General features: G+C 47.1%; 1 protein-coding gene across 3 annotated transcripts in view; it reads right to left on the minus strand.

Moving 5' to 3' along the window:
• Positions 1 to 6,542: 6,542 nt before the first annotated feature.
• TTC39A (tetratricopeptide repeat domain 39A) overlaps positions 6,543 to 24,754 on the minus strand; it is a 69,942-nt gene continuing 51,730 nt past the window's right edge. Inside the window, exons 12-18 of one of the 3 annotated variants that reach the window (XM_077276194.1) lie at positions 24,589 to 24,750; positions 13,313 to 13,404; positions 11,748 to 11,868; positions 10,781 to 10,901; positions 9,102 to 9,216; positions 8,218 to 8,334; positions 6,543 to 6,949 (exon numbers count right to left, since the gene is read on the minus strand). In XM_077276194.1, coding sequence (XP_077132309.1) covers positions 6,856 to 6,949; positions 8,218 to 8,334; positions 9,102 to 9,216; positions 10,781 to 10,901; positions 11,748 to 11,868; positions 13,313 to 13,404; positions 24,589 to 24,750 — 822 coding nt within the window. In that variant the 3' untranslated portion in view covers positions 6,543 to 6,855. The remainder of the gene's footprint in view (positions 6,950 to 8,217; positions 8,335 to 9,101; positions 9,217 to 10,780; positions 10,902 to 11,747; positions 11,869 to 13,312; positions 13,405 to 24,588; positions 24,751 to 24,754) is intronic. The other 2 variants (XM_077276193.1, XM_077276195.1) reach the window with 2 other exon arrangements.

Below are 24,754 nucleotides of genomic sequence, written 5' to 3' on the forward strand. Positions count from 1 at the left end.
TGGGACAAGTGGGTCTACGTCTCGCTCTGGGACAAGTGGGTCTGCGTCTCGCTCTGGCACAAGTGGGTCTACGTCTCGCTCTGGCACAAGTGGGTCTGCGTCTCGCTCTGGCACAAGTGGGTCTACGTCTCGCTCTGGGACAAGTGGGTCTACGTCTCGCTCTGGGACAAGTGGGTCTACGTCTCGCTCTGGCACAAGTGGGTCTATGGCTCGCTCTGGCACAAGTGGGTTTACGGCTCGCTCTGGCACAAATGGGTCTACGTCTCGCTCTGGGACAAGTGGGTCTACGTCTCGCTCTGGGACAAGTGGGTCTATGGCTCGCTCTGGCACAAGTGGGTCTACGTCTCGCTCTGGGACAAGTGGGTCTACGGCTCGCTCTGGCACAAGTGGGTCTACGTCTCGCTCTGGGACAAGTGGGTCTACGTCTCGCTCTGGGACAAGTGGGTCTGCGTCTCGCTCTGGGATAAGTGGGTCTGTGTCTCGCTCTGGGACAAGTGGGTCTGCGTCTCGTTCTGGGACAAGTGGGTCTACGTCTCGCTCTGGCACATGTGCACTGATGTGATTGTAGCTGTAGATTCAACACCGATATCCAGACCACATTGATGTGTATTGTAAGAGCTCTTCAGAGCCTCAGACTACGTGATTGCCGGATGTCCTCACATTTGGAGAAACTACATGTTCACATCTTGCTTAAGTGGTTGCGTTGTGAAAGCCGGGAAATTCTCAGATGCCAGGAACTGTGGTTTTATATACAGACTCGTCTTCTAGGGTGAAGGATTTCAGCTTCCCTGGCTGAAAATTACAATGATAAGTTGTATCGGGGTTCAGAAGGACACAAGCTGCTTCCAGCACTCTTCACGGTGTGTCATTATTTATATGTTTCATCTGTGACAGGAAAGCTTCCATAGATGCCCATTCACCAGAGAGGCCATTTTAACCTCCATGGGTGTACAGTAGTGTTAATCACAAAATATTCACACTAATTTTTTTATTTCCATGCATTGAGAACATGGCACACTGTTTTCTAAATCAAACATGAAGAGAAACGTAGAGAACTACTTTCAGAAAATAACAAACAATGAGCATGGGGCTGTTTAACAAAAAGTGTCTGCACCTGTCTTTACAAACTCGCAATATACTATTTTTATGACAATTTAGTATTCCTCTGAATCACTAACCTAATATTTAGTTGTATACCCAGTTTGTTTTTTGTTTTAAAAACTGCTTCACATCTGTATTGCAGACAAACTGGTTGACAACTGTATTGCAGTTGTCAACTAACTTCTGCCCCTGTCACCTGTTACTCCAGCCCAGGATTCTCGGGCTACATCCCACTATTTTTTGGCATTTGTTGACTTTGCCACAGAAATGGCATTTTTGATGTACCCCACAAGTGTTCTATTGGGATTAAGGTCCAGGGATTGGGCTGGCTGCTCCATAACCTCAATTTTGTTTTTTTGGAACCAAGGTTTTGCTTGTTTTCTGGTGTGTTTAGGGTCGTTGTCTTGTTGAAACACCCATTTTAAAGGCATCTGCTCTTCAGCGTAAGGCAAACATGACCTCTTCAAGTATTTTAATATGTACAAACTGGTACATGATCCCTGGTATGCGGTAAATAGGTCCGGCACCATAGTAAGAGAAACATGGCCATATCATGATGTTTCCACCACCATGCTTCACTGTGTGCAGGGTGTACTGTGGCTTGAATGCAGAGTTTGGAGGTTGTCTGACGAACTGTTGCCCTTGTACCCCAAAGGAACAATTTTACTTTCATCAGTTCATAAAATGTTTCTCCATTTCTCTTTAGTCCAGTTGATGTGTTCTTTGGCCAATTGTATCCGCTTCAGTACATGTCGTGTTTGTGTTTTTTTTTTTTGTTTTTTTTTAACAATGGGACTTTGTGGGGACTTCTTGCAAAGAGATTAGCTTCACACAGGCGTCTTCTAACAGTCACAGGTAATTGGAGTCTGTCTTTGATCATTGGCCGAGCCTTTGCTATTCTGGCTATTCTTCCATCCATTTGAATGGTAGTCTTCAGTTTTCTTCTGTGTCTCTCTGGTTTGGCTTTCCCTTTTAAAGCATTGCAGATTATTTTAGCTGAACAGCCAATCATTGTCTGCCCATATTTTTCGAGAACGCCGAAGACCATTTGTTAGCGCCTGAGCATGCTCACTCATCACTATTGATTAATACATAAAATTGGTGGGTGAAAGTGACCATTATTACTCCAGATATATCCATTCTAACACATTTCATGCCTGTTCTGTTATTCCAAACCAGTCAGTGTAAAGCAGCCCAGAATTAATAGAAATGTGCATGGGAGCCTGCAAATATGTGATAAATAGGAGTACTAATTATATATACGTATAATGTGTGTGTATATAGGAGTACTAATTATATCTATAATATAACGGTGGGAGCGTCACTCTGTCCGAAGCCTTTATAGACTGCGCAAGCGCGACGCACCGTGCCTGCTCAGTCTGGACCAGAGTGACGCAGCCGAACTTACTTATTCCCCCCGCCCCCCCCCAATATACCGGCCATGGGGGCTCCACACACCCGCGTATCCCCCATAATATAGCGGCCATGGGGGCTCCACACACACACACACCTGTATCCCCCCTAACATACCTGCCAGCATGTGACCAGTGATGCGAGTGGGCGGAGTCAGCCCTCGGTGTGCTGGCTGCAGGGGTGCTGTATCCATTATAGCCAGCGCCGCACTCAGGCAGTAAGCACAGCCGCCTGCACTCGGCGCAGCCACGCGCAGCAGCCACGCGCAGCCGCCCCGCACTCGGCGCAGCACAGCCGCACTCGGGCAGTAGAGCTGGAGAAAGAAAGATGGGAGCAACATATGGCAGAATGGAAACAGGAACAGGCAGAATGGGTGCAGCACATTACAACAGAATGGGGGCACAGGATGGGAGCAGCACATGACAGAATGATTGTGCACGATGGGAGCAGCACATGACAGAATCGGGGTGCAGGTTGGGAGCAGCACATGACAGAATGGGGGTGCAGGATGGGAGCACATGACAGGATGGGGGCGCAGGATGGGAGCAGCACATGACAGGATGGGGGCGCAGGATGGAGCAGCACATGACAGGATGGGGGCAGCACATGACAGGATGGGAGAGCAAGATGGGAGCAGCACATAATAATAATAATAATTTTATTTATATAGCGCCAACATATTCTGCAGCGCTTTACAAATTATAGAGGGGAATTGTAGACATTACAGCATAACAGAAATCACAGTTCAAAACAGATACCAGGAGGAATGAGGGCCCTGCTCGCAAGCTTACAACCTATGAGGAAAAGGGGAGACACGAGAGGTGGATGGTAACAATTGCCAGGATGGAGATCATATACCAATATAAATGCTCGCCACCCGGGCGTAGAACGGGTTCAATAGCTAGTATACATATATAGAGTTGTGCACGGAGACATTGGGAGGCATTAGTATCAGTTTGTCCATTCACATCAGCTGTTCACTTAAGTATGATTTAATCCTGCGGAATCCGCACTTCACCATCCATCACAACAGGGGGGAAAGACACGTGTGTGTGGGAAGGGGTTTAATGGAGAAAAAAAAAAAAAAGGTTCACAGTAATGTTAACCAAATTCTTAGTTTTCTCTCTTTTGCAATTTCCTACATTTTTTATTGTTGCTTGTAGAAGCATCAGGGCTCCCGGACAATCTGCCCGCTTTCTACAGCCTCTGTAGCGCCCTCTGCTTGACAGGCATCTTGCTCACAGTCACACTGGAATTTGGTTTGTGGTTGATGTGGGACTAAACCCCCCTCCAAAATAATGTAACAAACATATCACCGGACACACGTCCTTAATTAAAAGGACCATTTATTCTGAGCAAACATTAGAAAAATACAGAATGCCTTCTCATTAAGAAACATCAAATTCAATATAAACTTTAAAAAAAAAAAAAAAAAAAAGCTTATGAAAGTTTCTAGAATATTCTTGGCAACAATTTCCTAAATTGAATGAGGAACAAGGCTCAGAATCATAGTAGGATGCTCCCAGGTCTGGTCCGAACCAATGGGAATTCATTCGACTGGACATATCTGCAGCTCAGTAACCGGAATTAGGAAATAATTAGTGATGAGCGGGTATACTCGTTTCTACTAGCCAGGCTGAGTACATGTGGGGGTTGCCTGGTTGCTAGGGAATCCCCACATGTACTCAGGCTGGCTAGTAGCTGTAAATCATTCAGCTGCCGCGATGAAAACTATATCTCCGAGCACTAAAAAATACTCGGAGGTCACCCGTGCGTGCTCAGGAAAACCCGAGCAATGAGTACACTCGCTCATCACTAGAAATAACCAAACTCCTTGTGGGTGGGGTATTGAAATGATGACCACCATCAGGAGCGCAGCATGAGTACACGAAGAGTTAGTTGGCCGAAGAACTCTGAAGAGGATCGCACTGCATGGACTGGCCGGCGGCTCTTGGGGAGAGTCAGATGGCCGTAGAACTCTGACAAGGATCGCACTGCATGGACTGGCCGGCGGCTCTTGGGGAGAGTCAGATGGCCGTAGAACTCTGACAAGGATCGCACTGCATGGACTGGCCGGCGGCTCTTGGGGAGAGTCAGATGGCCGTAGAACTCTGACAAGGATCGCACTGCATGGACTGGCCGGCGGCTCTTGGGGAGAGTCAGATGGCCGTAGAACTCTGACAAGGATCGCACTGCATGGACTGGCCGGCGGCTCTTGGGGAAAGAGTTAGTTGGCCATAGAACTCTGACGAGGTTAAAAAAGGAAAGTGGATTTCCCATAGAAATGAATAGGAAGAATTTTCCAAGCAGTGACTGTGCACGTGACGTCTTATAGACAGCGTTAAATCTGCTGAGTTTTTGAAGTGGTAGTTTTAAAACATTTTGCCGTCTTTTCCAGCATTTTTTAAATTTGACATATTAAGTAGTAGTAACCTACAAGCAGGAGCCGCCTAATGGAGTGGTCACTTTTTAGACGCTTCATGGCTTTTGAAGCCTGACGCTCGTTCTGACGTTGCTCTGCATATGTTCATTATGTGTAACATTTGCTGAGCGTCCCACAAGTACATTTCCTCCAGATTTTTCATGCGGCATGTGGACGAGATTTGGTAGGGCTGAGTACAGCAGCCTGTATTCTGCGAATGGAGCGGTCACAAAGTGCGAACAGCAGGAGTGATCCGAATTTCACCATTCGGCTTCATCTCCCGCTTGCAGAACATGGCTGCCTCCTTTCAGCACCAGTGATCTGGGTCTGGTATTGTTTCTCGGCCTGTATTAATAGAACACAGCAATAGCAAACATTGCCAATGAATAACAATGGCGCAGTATTTCCGTATAGTTGGTGAGGGTCTGACCCTTGGAACATCCCGCGGATCACGAGAACCTACTGGTGTGTTGCAGCTTTCTCCATAGCAGGAGGTAAGAGTATTGGGGTTATAGAGAATGTTAGCAGGATTTTGTCATGGAATCTGAGAGCAGCATGCTGTAGGGGTAGATAGCCTGATTCCAGAGATGTGTCACTTATTGGGCTTCTTGTTGTAGTTTTGATAGAATCCCCGTTTACTGTAGATGTAGTATTGCTAGGAATGCTGAGCTGTGCATAACCCCGCCCACACTCCTGATTGGCAGCTTCCTGTGTACATTAGCAGCAAGCTGCCAATTGTTGGTGGGGGCGGGGTTACACAGATTAGCTGGACTGCCTAGCACAAGATACCTAGTCCTGCAGTGATAATCTCCTCCTGATTAAACACTTATTATATTAAAACCACCGCACACAGACAAGTGACACATCACTGGAGTCAGGGTCTCTGCCCCTGTATTACGCAGCTCTCATATTAGTGAAAACCTGCTGACAGATTCTCATTAAATTTGCAATGCTTCCTTAATTCTAACCGGTCATCCTGTCGGTTCTACCCACGTAGATCCTTGCAATATTTTATCACTGTAGTGCAAAACCCTCTTTAAGGAGAACCTGTCATCAGGACAAAAGTCCACAGTTTTTGCTCCTATTTTATTTTCATTGCTCCTCTGATAATTCCAGAGATATGGGCCTGTTTATGTAGCGCCGATTTTTCCAGTTCTTACCAGGGGCTGTGGCTCAAATGATTCTTCGGGGGCGTGCCTTTAGGCTGATCTGCATAACGACACTGAGCCACGCCTACTCGGAACAGACCATAAAAATTAGCGCTGAATAAAAAGGTCTATATCTCTGGGACCCTATGGTGGATTTAAAAAAAAAAATAACAACAATACTCAGGGGAGAAGCGGGAATAAAATAAGAGCAAAAACTGAACACTTTTAATCTGATGACAGGTCCTCTTTAAGAGCATAACACAAGTGTCACAGTGCTCCAGCCATGATAAGAATGGAATGAGGGGCTTGGACAAGGTCCAGTCTTCTCTGCTGGGGTGACCTAGCACCATCTAGTGGTAGAACACTAAAATGAACCTGACTTGAATCCCTGTTGTGTTTGTTGCATTTAGTAAAATTTTATATTTAGGTAAATTGATTTTTTTTTTTTTTTTTTTTTTAACATATAGACATTTTATATGCAATGTGGAAACAGTATAAATACATTATCCAAACCCTGATTGATGATCATTCAAATTCTCACGTTACCCGCTGGTAAATTTTTTAACTATAATGTAGGATCAAAGCGGGGAGAAGCAGCCACTTCTAGGATCCTGGCTACAATAAGCCCCGAGGAAAATCACCTTTGGACAAATAATTTAGAGAATCCTGCGTACAGCCCACCATTGTCCTTTTACCTTATCCCATCTATGTGGGAAATAGCAGTTCTTGAAAAAATAAATACTAGGAGGGTTTATCCTGCGGGGACGTTCGTCAGCAGCCGTTCGGAATAGATCTGGCGTGTAATAGAGCGTCCTGAATTCTGAAATGCGTTCGAGACTCCATGGAATAATTCTTGTAATTGTGTCTGGTGGAAGAACATTCACAAGAGAAAAATGTAACTTTAAGAGTGTGTAGACATTTGCAACAGATTCTTGTATTGCTACAATGTATCTAAAGTAAAAAGATGCTTTGCTCATAGTCCAAGTTAGAAGTATCCGATTGTATCCAATTTAGTATTAGGGTCTCAAGGAGATACTGTAGGCGATCACTCCCCTTCACCTGCCTTATTGTTTTTTTAGGGGATCTTCTTGTTCTCCCTCTTTACATGTATAGTTTTGTGCTATTATTTGGGTGTCTAATAAATATTTACTAATTTTTTAAAGAGGTACATTTTTATGGTGCATGCTTTTTGCATGCTCTTTATATCATTTATCCTATTTTCTCTGAACTTATTTTTGGTGTTTTTCGCTTGTTTTTAGTTTGTTCCTTATTCTTCTTTTAATTTGCTTTTTTTTAAGTCTTTTGTGTTTGTTTCACCTGTTTTTTTTATGTTTTCGGTGGATTCATTAATTGCAACTTTTTAAAAAGTCAAAATTTTTTTTTTTGCACGAATGTACTCCAGTTCCCCTTTGAGGGATTATATGCATGTCTGAATATATAATATTTTTTTTTGCAAAGTTTACATCATTTTAGCAGAGCATGCAGTTTGTTTGTTTTTTTTTTTTTGCTCTACAAAGGTTCAAAACAAAAAGAGCATTTTTAGTTTTGTGTAAAATTCATGAAACGTGTGCGTCATTTTGATGAATTTGGTGCAAAAAAAAGTCAATAAGTACAAGACAATAAAAAGCAAAAAAAATTTTTAGAAATCCTTGCACATCAATGAGTCTTGGATAGAGATGAGTGTATAAAGTCGTAGGACCTGGTCTGTGTTCTGTGACCGCGACCGCTGGATGGGAACACTGTGAACCACCTTCTATCTGACAGCATCCATGGCGGCTGCTCTTGTGATTAGCCGGCCTGCTGTGACAATGTGTGCTGCACGCTGCAACGATGACATTGTGCAAGAGGAGCCGCAGCTGCCATCAGGTAGAAAGTGGTCCTCAGGGCTCCCATCCAGCAGTCACAGAATACTGCCAGAATGATTTTACTCCCTTTAAATTGATGGTCACAAATTTGAACTACTGCCCTATTTACCCAAGAATTCAGGACCCCCTGTAGTCCTGAGAATGGGGGTCCCGTTGGTCTGACTCTACCTTTATCACCTGTCTTGTACATGGTTAGGCATTTTCTGCAGTATGAGAAGTTTGCATCATATATATAAACAGACAACCAATATTACACATTTCTCCTTACTTTGCATTTTCAAGTAGTTTGATGGCCTCTTCCCTCCGGTCTGTCTGAAGATACAGTAGAGCCAGCTCCAGCAGGGCGTTGGGTATCAGGTATTCGTCATATTTAATCTTCTTCTCACTGTAAAAGGGAGGTATTATATAGAATGGCAGCACCTTGTGTCTATCTAGCTGATCCCTTCACTTCCGCAGGGAGGACACAAAGGAACCATGAACGTGTAAAATAACTGCAGGTCATACACACCACCTACTTTACTAACCTGCCATGGGCATATTTTATGGGTGCTGTATGACCCAGTCACATATACATAGATGGTCATTACACACTTATATGTGCATGTAAATGGGTGAATCAAATCTGCTAGCCGTCAGCAAGAGTGTAACTTAAAGGGATTGTCTAGGTGTAGAAAAACTTGGCCGTTTTTTTCAAACTGAGAAACACAAATTGTGTTATATTGTAGCTCAGCCCTATTCACCTCAATGTGGTTAAGCTTTCAATACAAGATACAACATGTGAACAGGTGTGCTCTGTTCTCAGAAGGAAACAGCCTTGTTTTTCTAGACCTAGACAAACCCTATAAGACTCCTGATCCACAGTGTAAAATATAAATGACACAAGGTAGATAGAGGGTCCTAGTGCATAATAATGATGTCTGGTTATATGGCAGAGGGGACTTTGGGCTCCCAGAAGCGCCAACTCCTGGCCATCAGCTGTATCAGCAGATAATAGCTATCATGGGTCCGAGGGGGAGGAGCATAAGCAAAACCTTTGGCCAATCAGAGACTTTGTCCCGCCCCCGCTTACCTATACGGCATATATCACCACAGGTGACAAAACGAGAGATAATTTACAGTAAGATGTTCCTTGCCCCTTTCCTTCTTACTCACTTTGCAGGGATGTATTTGAAGCACTCCTCAGCCTCGTCCATCATGTCCAAATACTTGAAGCATAAGCCTTTTAGCAGTTGTACCAGACATTGATCGTCCCTCAGAAAATCATTCTCTGACAAAGAGAACAGAACACATTTATTTCCATTATGTCTCGGAATTCTATATTGCAATGTTCCTCGGTAAATACTGATGGCCGAGGCTCTTTATGTGAACAGCGCCTTCAAAAAGGCATCGAATGAACTCTACTTATAAAGTCTGGGATAATAACGATGAAAGAAACGTATTCTTACGGGAAATATCAGACATGCCCAGCGGAATGGACATTTTACAAAAGTCACTGATGGTGCTTTACATAAATGGTAAATAAACTTTAAAAAAAAAACCTTTTGATATGTGATGGGATTGGTTTAATCAGTGGAAGCAATTTCATTTTAAGTGCAGAATCAAAGCTGTTCTGTACTAAAACAGAAACACTGCTATAAAAAAAAGAGGAAAATGCAAAAAACAAAAACAGCAACAAGGCTACAATCTTACTATATTGTTATAGTGTATTTTAGTGCGGAAAAAATGCTGTTAAAAGCAGAAGAAAAAAATGCATCGAAAACGCTACATTTTTTTTATTTTTTTTTTTACTATGGGCCGAAGAACTAACAGTCATGTGGATGCCACCTGCCTTACATTTGTGCTCGTGCCAATCTCCGCTGGCACAGAGGGGTCACAGACTCCTCTTACCGGCGAACCTACGGCTTCCTCTGACGTCACGTCGTCACACAGCTCTGCTCTGCTGATAGTATACTGATTTACACCCCAGCTCCCCGCTGCCTAACTGCGGGGAGCCATCTGTCAATCAGCATAACATCAGTGATGCCCCGTCGACACAGCAGCCTGGAATAAGAGCTGTTCTGTGAACGAGGAGCAGCTGAATCACCAGCAGAAGTGGCCAGTGACCGCTCTGAGCCACCGGCGAGTAAAACAGGCAGGTAGTTCCGTCTCTTAGGAACTGCTTGCCTGTTATATTTTTGGCCCATAGTAACCAAAAACAGAATTAAATAGTCCTGGGTGACCCGATTATTCTATAGAATGTTAATGGACTACTACATATAAAGTAACTTTTTAAAAGTTTTGTTATACTTTATTTTTTTCTGCTTTGTTTGGAGCACCCATAGCATCAAGTGACGGGGTCCAGTTTTTGAAACAATTGTGGGTCTCAGTCGGGAGACCCGTATGTCTCACGCATATATGGTATATCCCATGGATAAGCCTGAAAGGGGTTGTACCCAATTAATAAGTCATTTCCAATCGATATGTGTGGAAATGACTTATTGATTGCAGCGATCCACCAATGAGACCACCAGCGAACCTGAGAATAGGGACCTGAAGACCCTTGTCTGAATGGAGCGCTCAGATATCTCCAGCAATAATAGATGATGGCGTGGGTGTGGGCATGCTCGACCATCGACGCATCGTTCTAGGGAAGGACAAGTTATTTCCTAATAATAGGGCATAACCTATTAATTTGGAACAACACCTTTAAATGTATGAGCTATCCCTTTAACGATGGATTATGACACATTTTACTAACAAATCAGCTGAAATCCCTAAGAATGAGGCAAGTGCCCCAACATGCAAAAACACCCCAAAAATGAGTGCTTGCCTTAGACTACATCTCTTGCTACCTGTAGCTCGTTCGTGCCCCTTTAGATTCTCCTCTGCTCTGCTCAATGTGAGTAACATCTTTTCGGTGAGGTCCCTCTGCTTCCCAAGAACAGCATATCCATTCCAGATATACATCATTTCCTGCAAGAAGGAAGAGAACAACAGTCAGAACTCCTCACGCCAGAGTCATAGGGCAAGATTCATTATTGCATTTGCGTCTTTTTTGCCTAATTTTTGCCATTTTTCATCTGTTTTTATTTTCTCCAAATTCTTCTTTTAATTTGTGCCTTTTTGAAGTCTAATTGATTTGTGTCTGACTTTATTTTAAATTAAGTTCACTAGTTTTGTTTGCATGCGCTACATTACTCCCTGGCACATTTTAGAATTCCTATTGTCGTTAAACATCATTTCATGGAACTGAAAAATGAGCATAAAAAAGGCCAACCTATTTAAAGAGAACCCATCTCTTGCCCTAAATATGTATTTTTTTTTACCTGGTGTAAATGCTGCCGTTCTCCTGAATCCAGCGCTGTTTTTCTTTTGTTTCTGCTCCTCTCCGTTCCTGAGATATGACCCAACATCAATGTATATAAATCTTGTCTATGTTCCGAGTGGGCGTGACCATCAATTCTTCTGCGTGGGCGTATTCTTGCAGATCACACCCAATTGGCAAACAAGACTAGATTTATATACATCTTATAGAGCTCATATCTCAGGAACGGAAGGGCGCAAAAACAAAAGAAAAACAACGCCGGATTCAGGAGAACAGCGGCATTTACACCAGGTATAAACACTATATATTTATGACAAGTGATATGTTCTCTTGAAGTGAAGGTCTACTTGATAGAACAGTCATTGTTAATGAAGTATCTGACCATCCATGGTGGCCATTAGGAACCAAGTGCCAGTGCAACAGGGCATACTGGTACAACTGTTCTAGGAAGATATATAAAAAATATTATGCCACATTACTGATCGGGCTCATACCAAAGGAGGGATAGATAATGACACTGGATTCTGAGCTTGATACCTCCGAGTTTTTCTAATAGCAAATTTTTCCGTTGGAAGAGATTTCCCGGCTATTTTAACTTTTAGGCTTGGCACCTGTCTGAGAAGGAAATAGAAGCATGTGTTCTGTTACTAATATGAATCAGACATTCCTGGACATCTACTACTAATATTACCATACTGTGCGCAGATCCAGGGCGAGGCATCGGGTCCTAGACTTCCTGGCATTTACAATAATCCTCAACTATTTTGCTGCGGCTCCAGCTTTTATGAAGAAAAAAAGAAAGTTCTGGCTGACAGGACGGGTACAGGCTTCACTCCATTAAAATCAATAGGGTTTCGTGCTCTGATATCTAGTGTTATGAAACTATCCAAGTCAGAGGCCCAAACAGCCTGACGGATTACCGGGTGTCTGTACCCCTTTATTAAGGACATTATTATGGTTCCCAGTTCCTAACAAGTGGGAACTGGGATGGATTTTAATCCCCAATATTAATGGATATGTGACTATTACTAACCACTGTAGCCGTGATGCATGTGATTTGGGGTATTAAAATGCATTTACGAGTATATGATATTTATGGTACTTTTTTTGTTGTTGCATTCTTTGCATGGTAAAGGTGTTTTCGAGGATATTGAGTTAATGTACTATCCATGGCCCCTTCACTGCAGTATGCGACACAGTGAGCAAGGAGCTGTGCCTGGTACTGTGGCTTTGTAAGCTAAGCTACAGAACCTGGCGCTACCATACTGATTGTGATTTCCACTGCTGCAAAGCAACAGTGCTAACCACTGAGCCAGTGCTAACCATTGAGCCAGCGTGCTACACATCAATATGATATTCTACAAAAAAAAAAAAAAGTTATTAGAAACCAAGCCATGGTCCTGAGAATGATCCATCGTGTTCTGCTCATTAATTTAAAAGTTGGGGTATTTTAAAGGGATTGTCCAGCTAGATAACAAAAATGTAGTAATGTGTTTAAAGTGAAGATAGATTAAACTCACTCTCTCTTTTTATACATCAGTCTTGACAGAAAAGGAGGCTGGCTTTGCTACTGAAATGTGCCTGATAGTCAGCCCCCCTCAGACATGTTAAAAACAATGGGAAAAGCCAATGCAGAAATAGAGCTGCGGGGACCCAGAATCGGCACCGATATATTTACTACTAGAGAAGAGCTGGCTTTGGCTACATATTTTTGGCCACTGATAAGTTGATATCAGAGCACATTTCTTTATTAAAGTATATTAACAAGTTTAATTGTATTTTACTTTAAAACACAATAAAGCAAATTTTCTTTTCCTATTTGGATGAGCTCTGTTAGTGATTTAGCTGATATTTCCACCTTCCATCAAAAGTTAGAAATTAACCCACTCTCATTATCCAATAATCCCCCATTGTATTTGCACTGTCCCTACAGGCTAAAGCAAAGGGTACGAATTTACCCAAGGAAAGGGGGGATGTCAACACTCCAACCCCAACTTTGAAAGTATCACCAACAACACTTGTGATCCCAGAATAATAGAATGATTATCTTGTAACAAACCTAAAAAGTTTAACTTCATCCTCCCCGAAAGGCTTTGTGTCGTCTTCTTCAAACATACTGAGATAAGCAGCTTTCATGTAGACATATGTGGCCTGGGAGGCAAAAATGGCAGGTAGGACAGGGTTAATTATAAATGATATACTATCAGACATCCTATACACAACCTTGTGTTGGATAGGGAACAAAGAATCCACCACTATGTTCTATAGTTTGTCATCACTTCTAATATTTATGGTTCTATAAAAGTTATCTTCAGCCAAAACACATATCCCCTTCGCTCCTCAATACAAGGTTCTGTTATTCCTGGTTCATTTACACAGCAATTACATTTTTTATCAATCATTCATGAGATCATAAATGTATAAAAATGTCGTTAATAGACATGTAAATACATCAGATCAGGAAACCTTCTTTCCCATTTTTCTTTAGTGCTACCCTCTCGATAAAATCCAGAAACCTTGATCAGATATATGGACAGGGTTTGACTTCTAGACAGATGCAGGGCCCCAGAGTCCTTGTCGTTGCAGTACTGATGCTCCGCCGCTAAGGGGGGCTATGGTACGTCTGATGGCACTGAAGGAGTTCATCTGACCAGGTATCACAGACACCAATACACTTCAAAGTCTGGCCTCCAGGGGGAGCTAAGGGTTCTATTTATTAGGCCACTCCTCACAATCTGGTAAAACTGGGGGTTGGATAGGAAGTTAGACAGAAAGCTGACTGGGGATCAAACAGGCAGCACCCTGTGGCAGAGGGTGTTGCGGGGAGAGACTCGGAGGGGTCCCTGTCAGGGGTGGGATCCTGACAGAGGCCTAGCGAACAGAGAGAACGTTACGGGACCGCGCCTGCACTTGATCGCGGCGGTACCCTAAGGAAGGACAAGAAGCGAGGTATATTGTGCTGAGTGAGAAACGAGATCACGCAACTAGGAGAAATACCAGTAGAGTCGTGCTGTAAGACGAGGCAACATCCTACTGAGGCGCGTAGCCGGTGGCCGGAACGCCGAGGAAGTACTAAGCTCCAAGCAAATACTTCAAACCTACGGCAGGACAGTCAGCTATAGGCGGGCTGTCTCACACATATCACCTATGAAGACACAGGGGGCAACAATAGGAGAAGGGCATCACTAGGGTCCAGGAAGAGCTCCGAGCCTACCCGTCATACGGGTGCGTCCTAGCCATATCATCTGGGGGACGAAGAAGAACATCAGAATCGAGTTGTGAGGGAACACGAGAAACAGACACAACAGTTGTGGGGACTATCCCGTGAGCACAGCAGGGGAGGACCGCAACACACAAGCGCTAGAAGGTAGGCACAGATTTCCACCTGCAAAGGGAACTCTGGAGGTGCCATCGGACCGGCCGGACTTGCGCAGCCTGGTTAACCGTATTCCGGACTGAGGACCCTGAAGCCTTCAGTAAAGAGGTAAAGAGACTGCAACCTGGTGTCCTCGTTATTTACTGCGACCGGCACTGCACCGCACCATAACATCACCATACCTCCACCTTCATTGTACGCCCCTCAGCAGGGTCACGGGCCGGGTCTAGCCACGTGACAACCCCAAACTGAGACTAAGAGGCCCGGTACCGGGTACCCCTCGGCCCTGCGGCAGTGGGGCGCTACAACTTGGCGTCACGAACAGGATCTACTCAAGCCTGAGGAATCGGGTCATGTGTGCCTTGGAACTGTGATTTATTGTACTTGGACTGTGACTTATTGCAAAGACTGTGCATTGCCATTTACCGCCAAAAACCGCCGCCATTACAGCGCTGAGGAGAGCGCAGGAGGAGAAGAGGGGCGTGGAGTGGGCGTGGACCGGCTGAAGAGCGCGAAAGACAATGGCCGCCCAGTCTAAATATTTCTGCATCCTGAGGACGTGTCCGTCAACAGCCGAGGTCCGCCTTCTCATCCTCTTTGGAGGGTGGAGACCATGGAGACGGGGCCGCCCACGAAAGAGACCGTGGGAAGAAGACACTGGAGAGGAAGCAAAGATGGCGACGCCGGGAGCACCGCGGGGGGACGACCCGACCCAGCATGAGGCTGCACCACCTGACACAGCCCCAGATGCACCATCCTTGCAGGGACTGGCCCTTACGGAGCTACCAACGGGCAGACCCAACTGGCCGCCATCTGAGGAGTGTGTGGCCGCAGCCGAGGCCCGGCAGATAGCACGTCGCCTTGAGGCCGACGCTCGTGTGATCGCTCGGCTGGGTCAGCCTACGGAGGTCCGCCTAACCCCGGTGTCCCCTGCTTCCTCCATCCAGGCAGCGGCAGAGTGTGAGCTGCAGGCACAGGGCCTGAGGATCCTGCCGGAGGTAGAACACCTGCGGTGCCTGATGACCGCATGGCGGAACAGACCCCAGCCTGCAGCCCAGGTCGATCTGACGAGCGTCGAAGAGACCCCGCCGTCACACTGGGGTGTTGTGGTGTCCTTCAACTCCCGGAAAGGAAGGGGAGTTATTCAAGAGATCGGGGAGCCACTACAGGTCCGTGTTGACCGAGAAGAGGTGGAGCCCTGCGGAGGAAGGTATGGCCGCGACCTAGAACCCGGGGATGCAGTAACCTACACGCGATGGAGGAGGGAAACTGGCGAAACTGGCTGGATAGCTCGGGGCGTCCAACGGTGCGTAGCACTCCAGGCTGCTGCCGGGACGTCGGAGGACGAGCCTCCTGCAGGGAAGGTGCCGGAACCTGCCCCCGCGGAACCCCAGGGAATCCAGGCTCACCGTGTGGCTACGGGTCGTGCTCACCCCCGACCGAGGAGGGTGTCCCGACGAGGGATCCTATCGTTACTGGGACCGGTTTCTGCAACGCCAACGCGACCCGTTGGCCTGGTGAGGCCCGGAAGGAGACCGCCTCCTGCGCAGCCAGAAACTGAGTAAGCAAGAATGCTTCATCATTTGTAAATAGTTAACTGTTTGTCTTTTTGCTGTTTTGCTGCTACCACCCGATCAGGGTTAACTCTTAAAGGGATCCCTTTGTTTACCCGGGATCCCTATTGCTTTTTACGTTCTGTTTTCTACCTTGTTGCACAAGTTATCAAGAACTGCTGGATCATGAACACTGCATGATTACAAACTCCTTGTACATAGTTTGCACCTTCTTAAAGGTGCCCTCTACTGGTTTTATAAAAGAAAGGTCTCTTTGCGAAGAAACTGTTCCTGGAAGCAGTACCGGAGTCCTTGCTGCATACGGACTTGCAGCCTGAGAAGTTGCACTACCTCATAGAGACTTGGTCCCCTCTTAAAGGGGATGTTCATCAATAGCACTTAAAGAATGATGATGTTTTGAAAGAAAGTACTAATAATGCTGATATGTAAAAGTTATATGTAGAAAGCTAGTTAATTGTAAGAAATGTTTAATGATGTGTCAGAGAATGAGGACAGGAAGTGAACCCAGATGGGGTTAGTCAGTGAGTCCTCCTAGGAGCCATACAGAGATGGTTTAGAGATCCTGAACTGAGAGATGGATGATACGTTCTATACTGTGTATAGTAGCAGAAAGGCAGTAGGCCCGGGCAGAAAGGGGCGGTCCTGCAACAGAACGAGAGGCAGTAGGCCTGGGGCAGATAGACAGGCGGTCCTGCAGATGTAAGAATGGAAAATGAAGAGAAAGTTGATTAGCCTTATAATGTTTTATAAGAAGGTCTTTAGTGGAATTTAGCGTGTACGTCCTTAAAGGCAATGTTAAATTATTGTTCAGAAATTTGCACTACGTAGAATACCCGGTTGGGTAAGAAAAGTTATTTATAGTATGTTATCCAAAGTATTTAACCATGTTTGTAACGTTCAAGTGTCCTCACCTCCCATAAAGGGAAGCTCTGTTCAAACTTACTTGTTATTTGCGTTTTCAAAATTGTATGTCTTTTTGCTGACATGTATTGTCGTTTTCTTCCCAGTCCAGGAGTACTGGATTTAACCGGGGGGGAGTGCAGCGCCCCAGAGTCCTGGTCATTGCAGTACTGATGCTCCGCCGCTAAGGGGGGCTATGGTACGTCTGATGGCACTGAAGGAGTTCATCTGACCAGGGACCAGGTATCACAGACACCAATACACTTCACAGTCTGGCCTCCAGGGGGAGCTAAGGGTGCTATGTATTAGGCCACTCTTCACAATCTGGTAAAACTGGGGGTTGGATAGGAAGTTAGACAGAAAGCTGACTGGGGATCAAACAGGCAGCACCCTGTGGCAGAGGGTGTTGCGGGGAGAGACTCGGAGGGGTCCCTGTCAGGGGTGGAATCCTGACAGAGGCCTAGCGAACAGAGAGAACGTTACGGGACCGCGCCTGCACTTGATCGCGGCGGTACCCTAAGGAAGGACAAGAAGCGAGGTATATTGTGCTGAGTGAGTAACGAGATCACGCAACTAGGAGAAATACCAGTAGGAGTCGTGCTGTAAGACGAGGCAACATCCTACTGAGGCGCGTAGCCGGTGGCCGGAACGCCGAGGAAGTACTAAGCTCCAAGCAAATACTTCAAACCTACGGCAGGACAGTCAGCTATAGGCGGGCTGTCTCACACATATCACCTATGAAGACACAGGGAGCAACAATAGGAGAAGGGCATCACTAGGGTCCAGGAAGAGCTCCGAGCCTACCCGTCATACGGGTGCGTCCTAGCCATATCATCTGGGGGACGAAGAAGAACATCAGAATCGAGTTGTGAGGGAACACGAGAAACAGACACAACAGTTGTGGGGACTATCCCGTGAGCACAGCAGGGGAGGACCGCAACACACAAGCGCTAGAAGGAAGGCACAGATTTCCACCTGCAAAGGGAACTCTGGAGGTGCCATCGGACCGGCCGGACTTGAGCAGCCTGGTTAACCGTATTCCGGACTGAGGACCCTGAAGCCTTCAGTAAAGAGGTAAAGAGACTGCAACCTGGTGTCCTCGTTATTAACTGCGACCGGCACTGCACCGCACCATAACATCACCATACCTCCACCTTCATTGTACGCCCCTCAGCAGGGTCACGGGCCGGGTCTAGCCACCGTGACAACCCCAAACTGAGACTAAGAGGCCCGGTACCGGGTACCCCTCGGCCCTGCGGCAGTGGGGGCGCTACACAGACTGTCCAAGATGGAAAAGAAAAAAAAAGGCGCCGCAGTGGTGTGAAATAAAAGGGTACCAATGGTTTCTTCCTCTAATGGCCAGCAGTCAAGATTCATGCTTCTTCCATCTACCGGAGGTAGACAAGTCATGGTGCAATCACCAGAACAGGTTCCAGATGTTAGTATTATTACATGTGTAGCGCCCCCTCCACCACCGCAGGGCCGAGGGGTACCCGGTACCGGGCCTCTGAGTCTCTGCTTCTGGGGTTGTCACGGCGGCTAGGCCCCGGTCCGTGACCCTGCCGTGGGGGGCGCACAGTAAAATGCAAGGTGTGGGTGTTGGTAGTAATGATAGCGATGTAGCGGTGCAGTTGTGGGGGTGCAGGTCGCAGTAAATAACAAGGACACCAGGTTGCAGTCTCTTTACCTCTTTACTGGAGATCTCTGAGTCCTCAGTCCAGAACACGGTTCACCAGGCTACGCAAGTCCAGCCGGTCCAATGGCACCTCCAGAGTCCTCCTCTCAGGTGGAGATCTGTGCCTTCCTTCTAGCGCTATGTGTTGTAGTCCTTCCCTGCTGTGCTCACGGAAAGTGACCCCACAACGGTTGTGTCTGTTTCTTAAGTTCCCTCACAACTCGATTTGATGTTCCTCTGTAATCCACCCCTTCCCTGTATTCAGGTTGGAATGGCACCCGTTTGTCAGGTAGGCCTGGAGTTCTTCCGGGACCCTAGAGACGCCCCTCTCCCGCAATTGCCCCCCAAGACTTCATAGGTGATATGTGGTAGACAGCCCGCCTGAGACCGACTGTCCTGCCGCTGTTTGGAGTATGGCTTGAAGCTGTATTCTAATCCACTCCCTCGGCGTTCCGGCCACCGGTATTGCGCCTCAGCAGGGTGCTGCCTCTTTCAACAAAACCCCTGCTGGTATTCTCCTTCTGCTTGATCTCGTTTCTCACTCAGCACAATCTGCCTCGCTTCTAGTCCTTTCTTGGGCACCGCCGCTAAGCTGAGCAGGCACGGTCCCGTTACGTTCTCTCAATGCCAAGCCTCTGCCAGGATCCCACCCCTGGCAGAGACCCTACAGTCTCTCCCTTCACAACACCCTCTGCCACAGGGTGTTGCTCTGTTCAATCCCGTCAGCGTTCTCTCTAACTTCCTGCCTGACCCCCAGTTTACCCACTATGGTGGGGAGTGGCCTAATGAATAGCACCCTTAGCTCCCCCCGGAGGCCCTGCTGTGAAACATATTGGTGTCTGTGATACCTGATTGGAGGAACTCCTTCAGTGCCATCGAACGTACCATGGCTCCCCTTAGTGGCAGAGCCACAGTACTGCAACGACCAGAACTCTGGGGCGCTGCACTCCCCCCTGGTTAAACACAGTACTCCGGGACTGGGAGGAAAAACAACAATACAGATTAGTAAACAGACATACAATTTTGTTGAGTGCAAAACAATAAGTATACTTGAACAGGCTTCCCTTTATGGGAGGTGAGGACACTTTTAACGTTACAAACATAGTCAACATTATAAATTACAGGCTATACATAACTCCTGTTACCCAACCGGGTATTCTACTTAGTGCAAATTCTGGAACAATAAATTAACATTGCCTTTAAGAAACATACACTCTTAGTTTACCAAAGGCCTTCCTATAATCACATTACAGGGTAGGGTAACTTCACATTCTCCTACTTTGAACCTGCAGGACCGCCTGTCCCTATGGCACCAGACCTACTGCCTCTCCTTTCTTTTACAGGACCGCCCCGTTCAGCCAGGGCCTACTGCCTTTCGCTACTATACATAGTATAGACATAACATTCCTTTCGTTTAAAGAACTCTGAGCCAGCTCTACTCGGCTCCTTTAAGGACTCACTCTCTAACCCCTACGGGTTCGCTTTCTGTCCTTAGTAACAAAGTAACTTTCTATGGGGACGCAGGGTTTACCTTCTATCCTCACCTTCATCATTACTTCTTTACTTTCAACTACGCAGATCTCTACTTCTACCCCTGCGGGCTCTCTGCATCTTTTCCTTTCACAAAACATTATTTTCAGATTTCACAATTCAAACAATTTAAACACATATAACTTTTCATGTAAAACAGTTACATTCTTTCTCAAAGCATCATCATATTACCGTTCTAAAACAGTATCGCTTTCAAGTTCAATTCCACGCATCCCCTTTAAGAGGGGACCAAGCCTTTCTGAGGTAGCTCGTCTTCTCAGCCTACCAGTCCACGCAAAGGCTCCGGAATGGCATCTTCGCAAAGTGTCTTTTAACTAAAACCAGTAGGAAAGGTATCTTCGCAAAGTGTCTTTTAACTAAAACCAGTAGGAGGCACCCTTAAGAAGGTGCAACTATTTACAAGGAAGTTCGAATCATGCACAGTCCATGATTACTGCAGTTTGTGTAAAACTTCTGGAAAACAACAATAGTGACCCCGGGTCAACAAAGGGGTCACCTTTTAAAGTTTACCCTGGACGGGTTTAGCAACAAACAATCAGGAACAATTAAAGGAAAACTATTTACATTTTTATAAAGCAATAAAATCTTACTGGGGTTCTGCGGAAGGCGACCTCTTATCCGGCCTCACCAGGCCAACAGATCGCACCGGTGAGCCAGGACGCCGTTCCGGTCCCAGTAATGATAAAATCCCTCGCCGGGAGGTCCTCCTTGTCGGCAGGTGCACCCGTCCTTCTGGGGCGCGGCGAGGCTGTGCTTCTCGTGATTCCGCGGGGCCGGGTCCCGCTGCCTTCCCTACGGGATCATCCCCTTCTTGTGTTCCAGCAGCCTGGAGGGCAACGCATCGCTGAACACCTCGGGCGAACCAGCCCGTCTCGCCAGTGTCCTTCCTCCACCTCGTGTAGGTGACGGCATCTCCTGGCTCCAGGTCACGATCGAGCCTCCCGCTGCAAGGCTCCACCTCCTCCCGATCCACGCGGACCTGCAGCGGCTCTCCAATTTCCTGAATCACCCCTCTTCCATACCGGGGATTGAAGGCCACCACTACACCCCAGTGTGAGGACGAAATCTCTGGAACACTGACCAGATCAATTTGCTCCGCAAGTTGGGGCCGGCTCCGCCATGCTGCCATCAGACGCCGTAGATGCTCGGCGTCCGGCATGATCTTTAAATCCGGTGTTGATAGTGTACTTCCAGCCGCGGTCAGTTGGGAGGGGACAGGAGACGCTGGAGTCAGACGGATCTCCGTGGGCTCACCTAACCGGGTGAGCACTCGGGCAGCGGCCTTCAGCCGGCGGCTTAGCTGTCTGGCCTCGGCTGCAGCCACACATTCCTCGGACAGCGGCAAAGGGGGTCGACCCATCGGTGGCTCTGTGGGGATCAGACCCCGCAGTGTTGGCGTCCCCGGGGTTATTTCAGGCTGTGCAGGCTCAGGCCGAACCGGGTCGGCGCCGCGTGGTGCTCCGGGTGTCGCCATTTCTCATTCTTTTCCCGCGTCTTCCTCCCGCGGTCTCTTCCGTGGGCGGCCCCGTCCCCATGGTCTCCACCCTCCGACCAAGATCAGGAGGCGTACCTCGGCTGTTGACGGGCACGTCCTCAGGACAGAGAAATACTTAGACTGAGCGGCCATTGCTGTTCGCGCTCTCCAGCTTGTCTACGCCCACTCCACGCCCCTCTTCTCTTCCTGCGCTCTCCTCAGCGCTACAATGGCGGCGGATTTTGGCGGCAAATGGCACAACACACAGTCCTCTCAATAAAGTACAGTTCAAGCACAGTAAATCACAGTCTCTAGGCACACATGACCTGATTCTTCAGGCTTAAGTAGATCCTGTTCGTGACGCCAAGTTCTGTAGCGCCCCCTCCACCGCCGCAGGGCCGAGGGGTACCCGGTACCGGGCCTCTGAGTCTCTGCTTCTGGGGTTGTCACGGCGGCTAGGCCCCGGTCCGTGACCCTGCCGTGGGGGGCGCACAGTAAAATGCAAGGTGTGGGTGTTGGTAGTAATGATAGCGATGTAGCGGTGCAGTTGTGGGGGTGCAGGTCGCAGTAAATAACAAGGACACCAGGTTGCAGTCTCTTTACCTCTTTACTGGAGATCTCTGAGTCCTCAGTCCAGAACACGGTTCACCAGGCTACGCAAGTCCAGCCGGTCCAATGGCACCTCCAGAGTCCTCCTCTCAGGTGGAGATCTGTGCCTTCCTTCTAGCGCTATGTGTTGTAGTCCTTCCCTGCTGTGCTCACGGAAAGTGACCCCACAACGGTTGTGTCTGTTTCTTAAGTTCCCTCACAACTCGATTTGATGTTCCTCTGTAATCCACCCCTTCCCTGTATTCAGGTTGGAATGGCACCCGTTTGTCAGGTAGGCCTGGAGTTCTTCCGGGACCCTAGAGACGCCCCTCTCCCGCAATTGCCCCCCAAGACTTCATAGGTGATATGTGGTAGACAGCCCGCCTGAGACCGACTGTCCTGCCGCTGTTTGGAGTATGGCTTGAAGCTGTATTCTAATCCACTCCCTCGGCGTTCCGGCCACCGGTATTGCGCCTCAGCAGGGTGCTGCCTCTTTCAACAAAACCCCTGCTGGTATTCTCCTTCTGCTTGATCTCGTTTCTCACTCAGCACAATCTGCCTCGCTTCTAGTCCTTTCTTGGGCACCGCCGCTAAGCTGAGCAGGCACGGTCCCGTTACGTTCTCTCAATGCCAAGCCTCTGCCAGGATCCCACCCCTGGCAGAGACCCTACAGTCTCTCCCTTCACAACACCCTCTGCCACAGGGTGTTGCTCTGTTCAATCCCGTCAGCGTTCTCTCTAACTTCCTGCCTGACCCCCAGTTTACCCACTATGGTGGGGAGTGGCCTAATGAATAGCACCCTTAGCTCCCCCCGGAGGCCCTGCTGTGAAACATATTGGTGTCTGTGATACCTGATTGGAGGAACTCCTTCAGTGCCATCGAACGTACCATGGCTCCCCTTAGTGGCAGAGCCACAGCACTGCAACGACCAGAACTCTGGGGCGCTGCACATGTGCGCTACCAAAAGGGCGCAAATCGTCTCTTCAGGAAAAAAAGAGGACTTGAATTCTAGTGCCACCAATGGGAAGTAGCAATCCTAAAAATCAATACCTTTTAACGAGCCTTGCCATATGACTTCGGATAAAAGCCAAACCATAATCTCAATTTGCAGACACGGGTTTTGGGATGTTGCCCCTCCTCAGTGCAAAGTATGAGATCTCATGGCTGTATGAGAGGTCTCTGACTGGGGTCTAAGGGGTAACATTTCTCCATATGGAGAGTGACATGCCTGTGTAAGGAGACTTATAGGCCTTGCACAAAAAGGACGAACACAGATTTGCCCGAAGGTAAACCAATACCTTTATTTCACTGCTCTTCTTATTTTGGCTAGGTATTCCCAATAAATATTATCAAATTGCAATAAAAATTATGCAGATCGTCAGTTTATGCAAGAATGGAGATAGTCGCTACACTAAATGGATCCCTGAAGAGATTCCTATATTTATTAAGATGAACTTATTCCCCCCCCCCCGACACCGGAGTTCACCCAGGGCTTCATCAGGGGATACGGCTACTGATCTGATTACCCTGATGAAGCTGGTGAAACACAACTGTGCTGATAACTAGAGTGTTGGGTAGAATTTGGTATTTGTTATTGGTACAAAAAAGAAGGCATTATTTTCAGGTGTTGTGCGGCTACTGAGGGTAAGTATCTGGGTCTGGACCATAAATGTAAGGCAATGCGAGCCAGGTAGATATAGGCTGGACATTTACCCAGATGGGGTGGCCACTTTCCAGTTCCACAGGATGTGAAGCTGAGATAAGAGATTTCTGATGATAAGGGGTTTCTTTGGCCCATTTGTGGAGAACAGTACTCTAAAAGAGGTCCATGAGCTTCAATGTCAATGGAGTTCCCACAGTTCACAAACAGGGCACGTCATCAATAAGGTGTAATGGGTACTTGTGAATTCAGTGACCTTAGCAATTGGCTCCAAAACGGATCCAAATGGGGTTATGCTGCTGAACCTTTGAGGTTCCTCTGATGGGCCAGTCCCACCATATTTTAGGAAAAAATACATCAAAGACCATAACCAGGTAACTGTACATATTGGATGAGGTTGCAGTCAGTATATTCAGTACATCTCCACCATTGCAGCTATAGACTTTCCATTCCGGAAATGTCATCTCTTTGTACATATGAGATCTGGTCCAGGACTACAGATGCTGGTTAGGTTCTCCATTCTCGTCTATTACATACCTTTGACCAGGAGCTTTCCTTGCTAAGGAGATCTGCATAAAAATACGCCATCTTCCACTGCTGCTTGTAGGTGAAGCACCACATAAGCTCCCAATAACACATGTGATGGAACTGCTTCCAGGTCTGCTGAGCCTCGCAGCATTCCTCAAATCTCTGGATAGCCTGG

Source organism: Ranitomeya variabilis, chromosome 8 (genome assembly GCF_051348905.1).
Source record: "Ranitomeya variabilis isolate aRanVar5 chromosome 8, aRanVar5.hap1, whole genome shotgun sequence".
NCBI lineage: Eukaryota > Metazoa > Chordata > Amphibia > Anura > Dendrobatidae > Ranitomeya > Ranitomeya variabilis.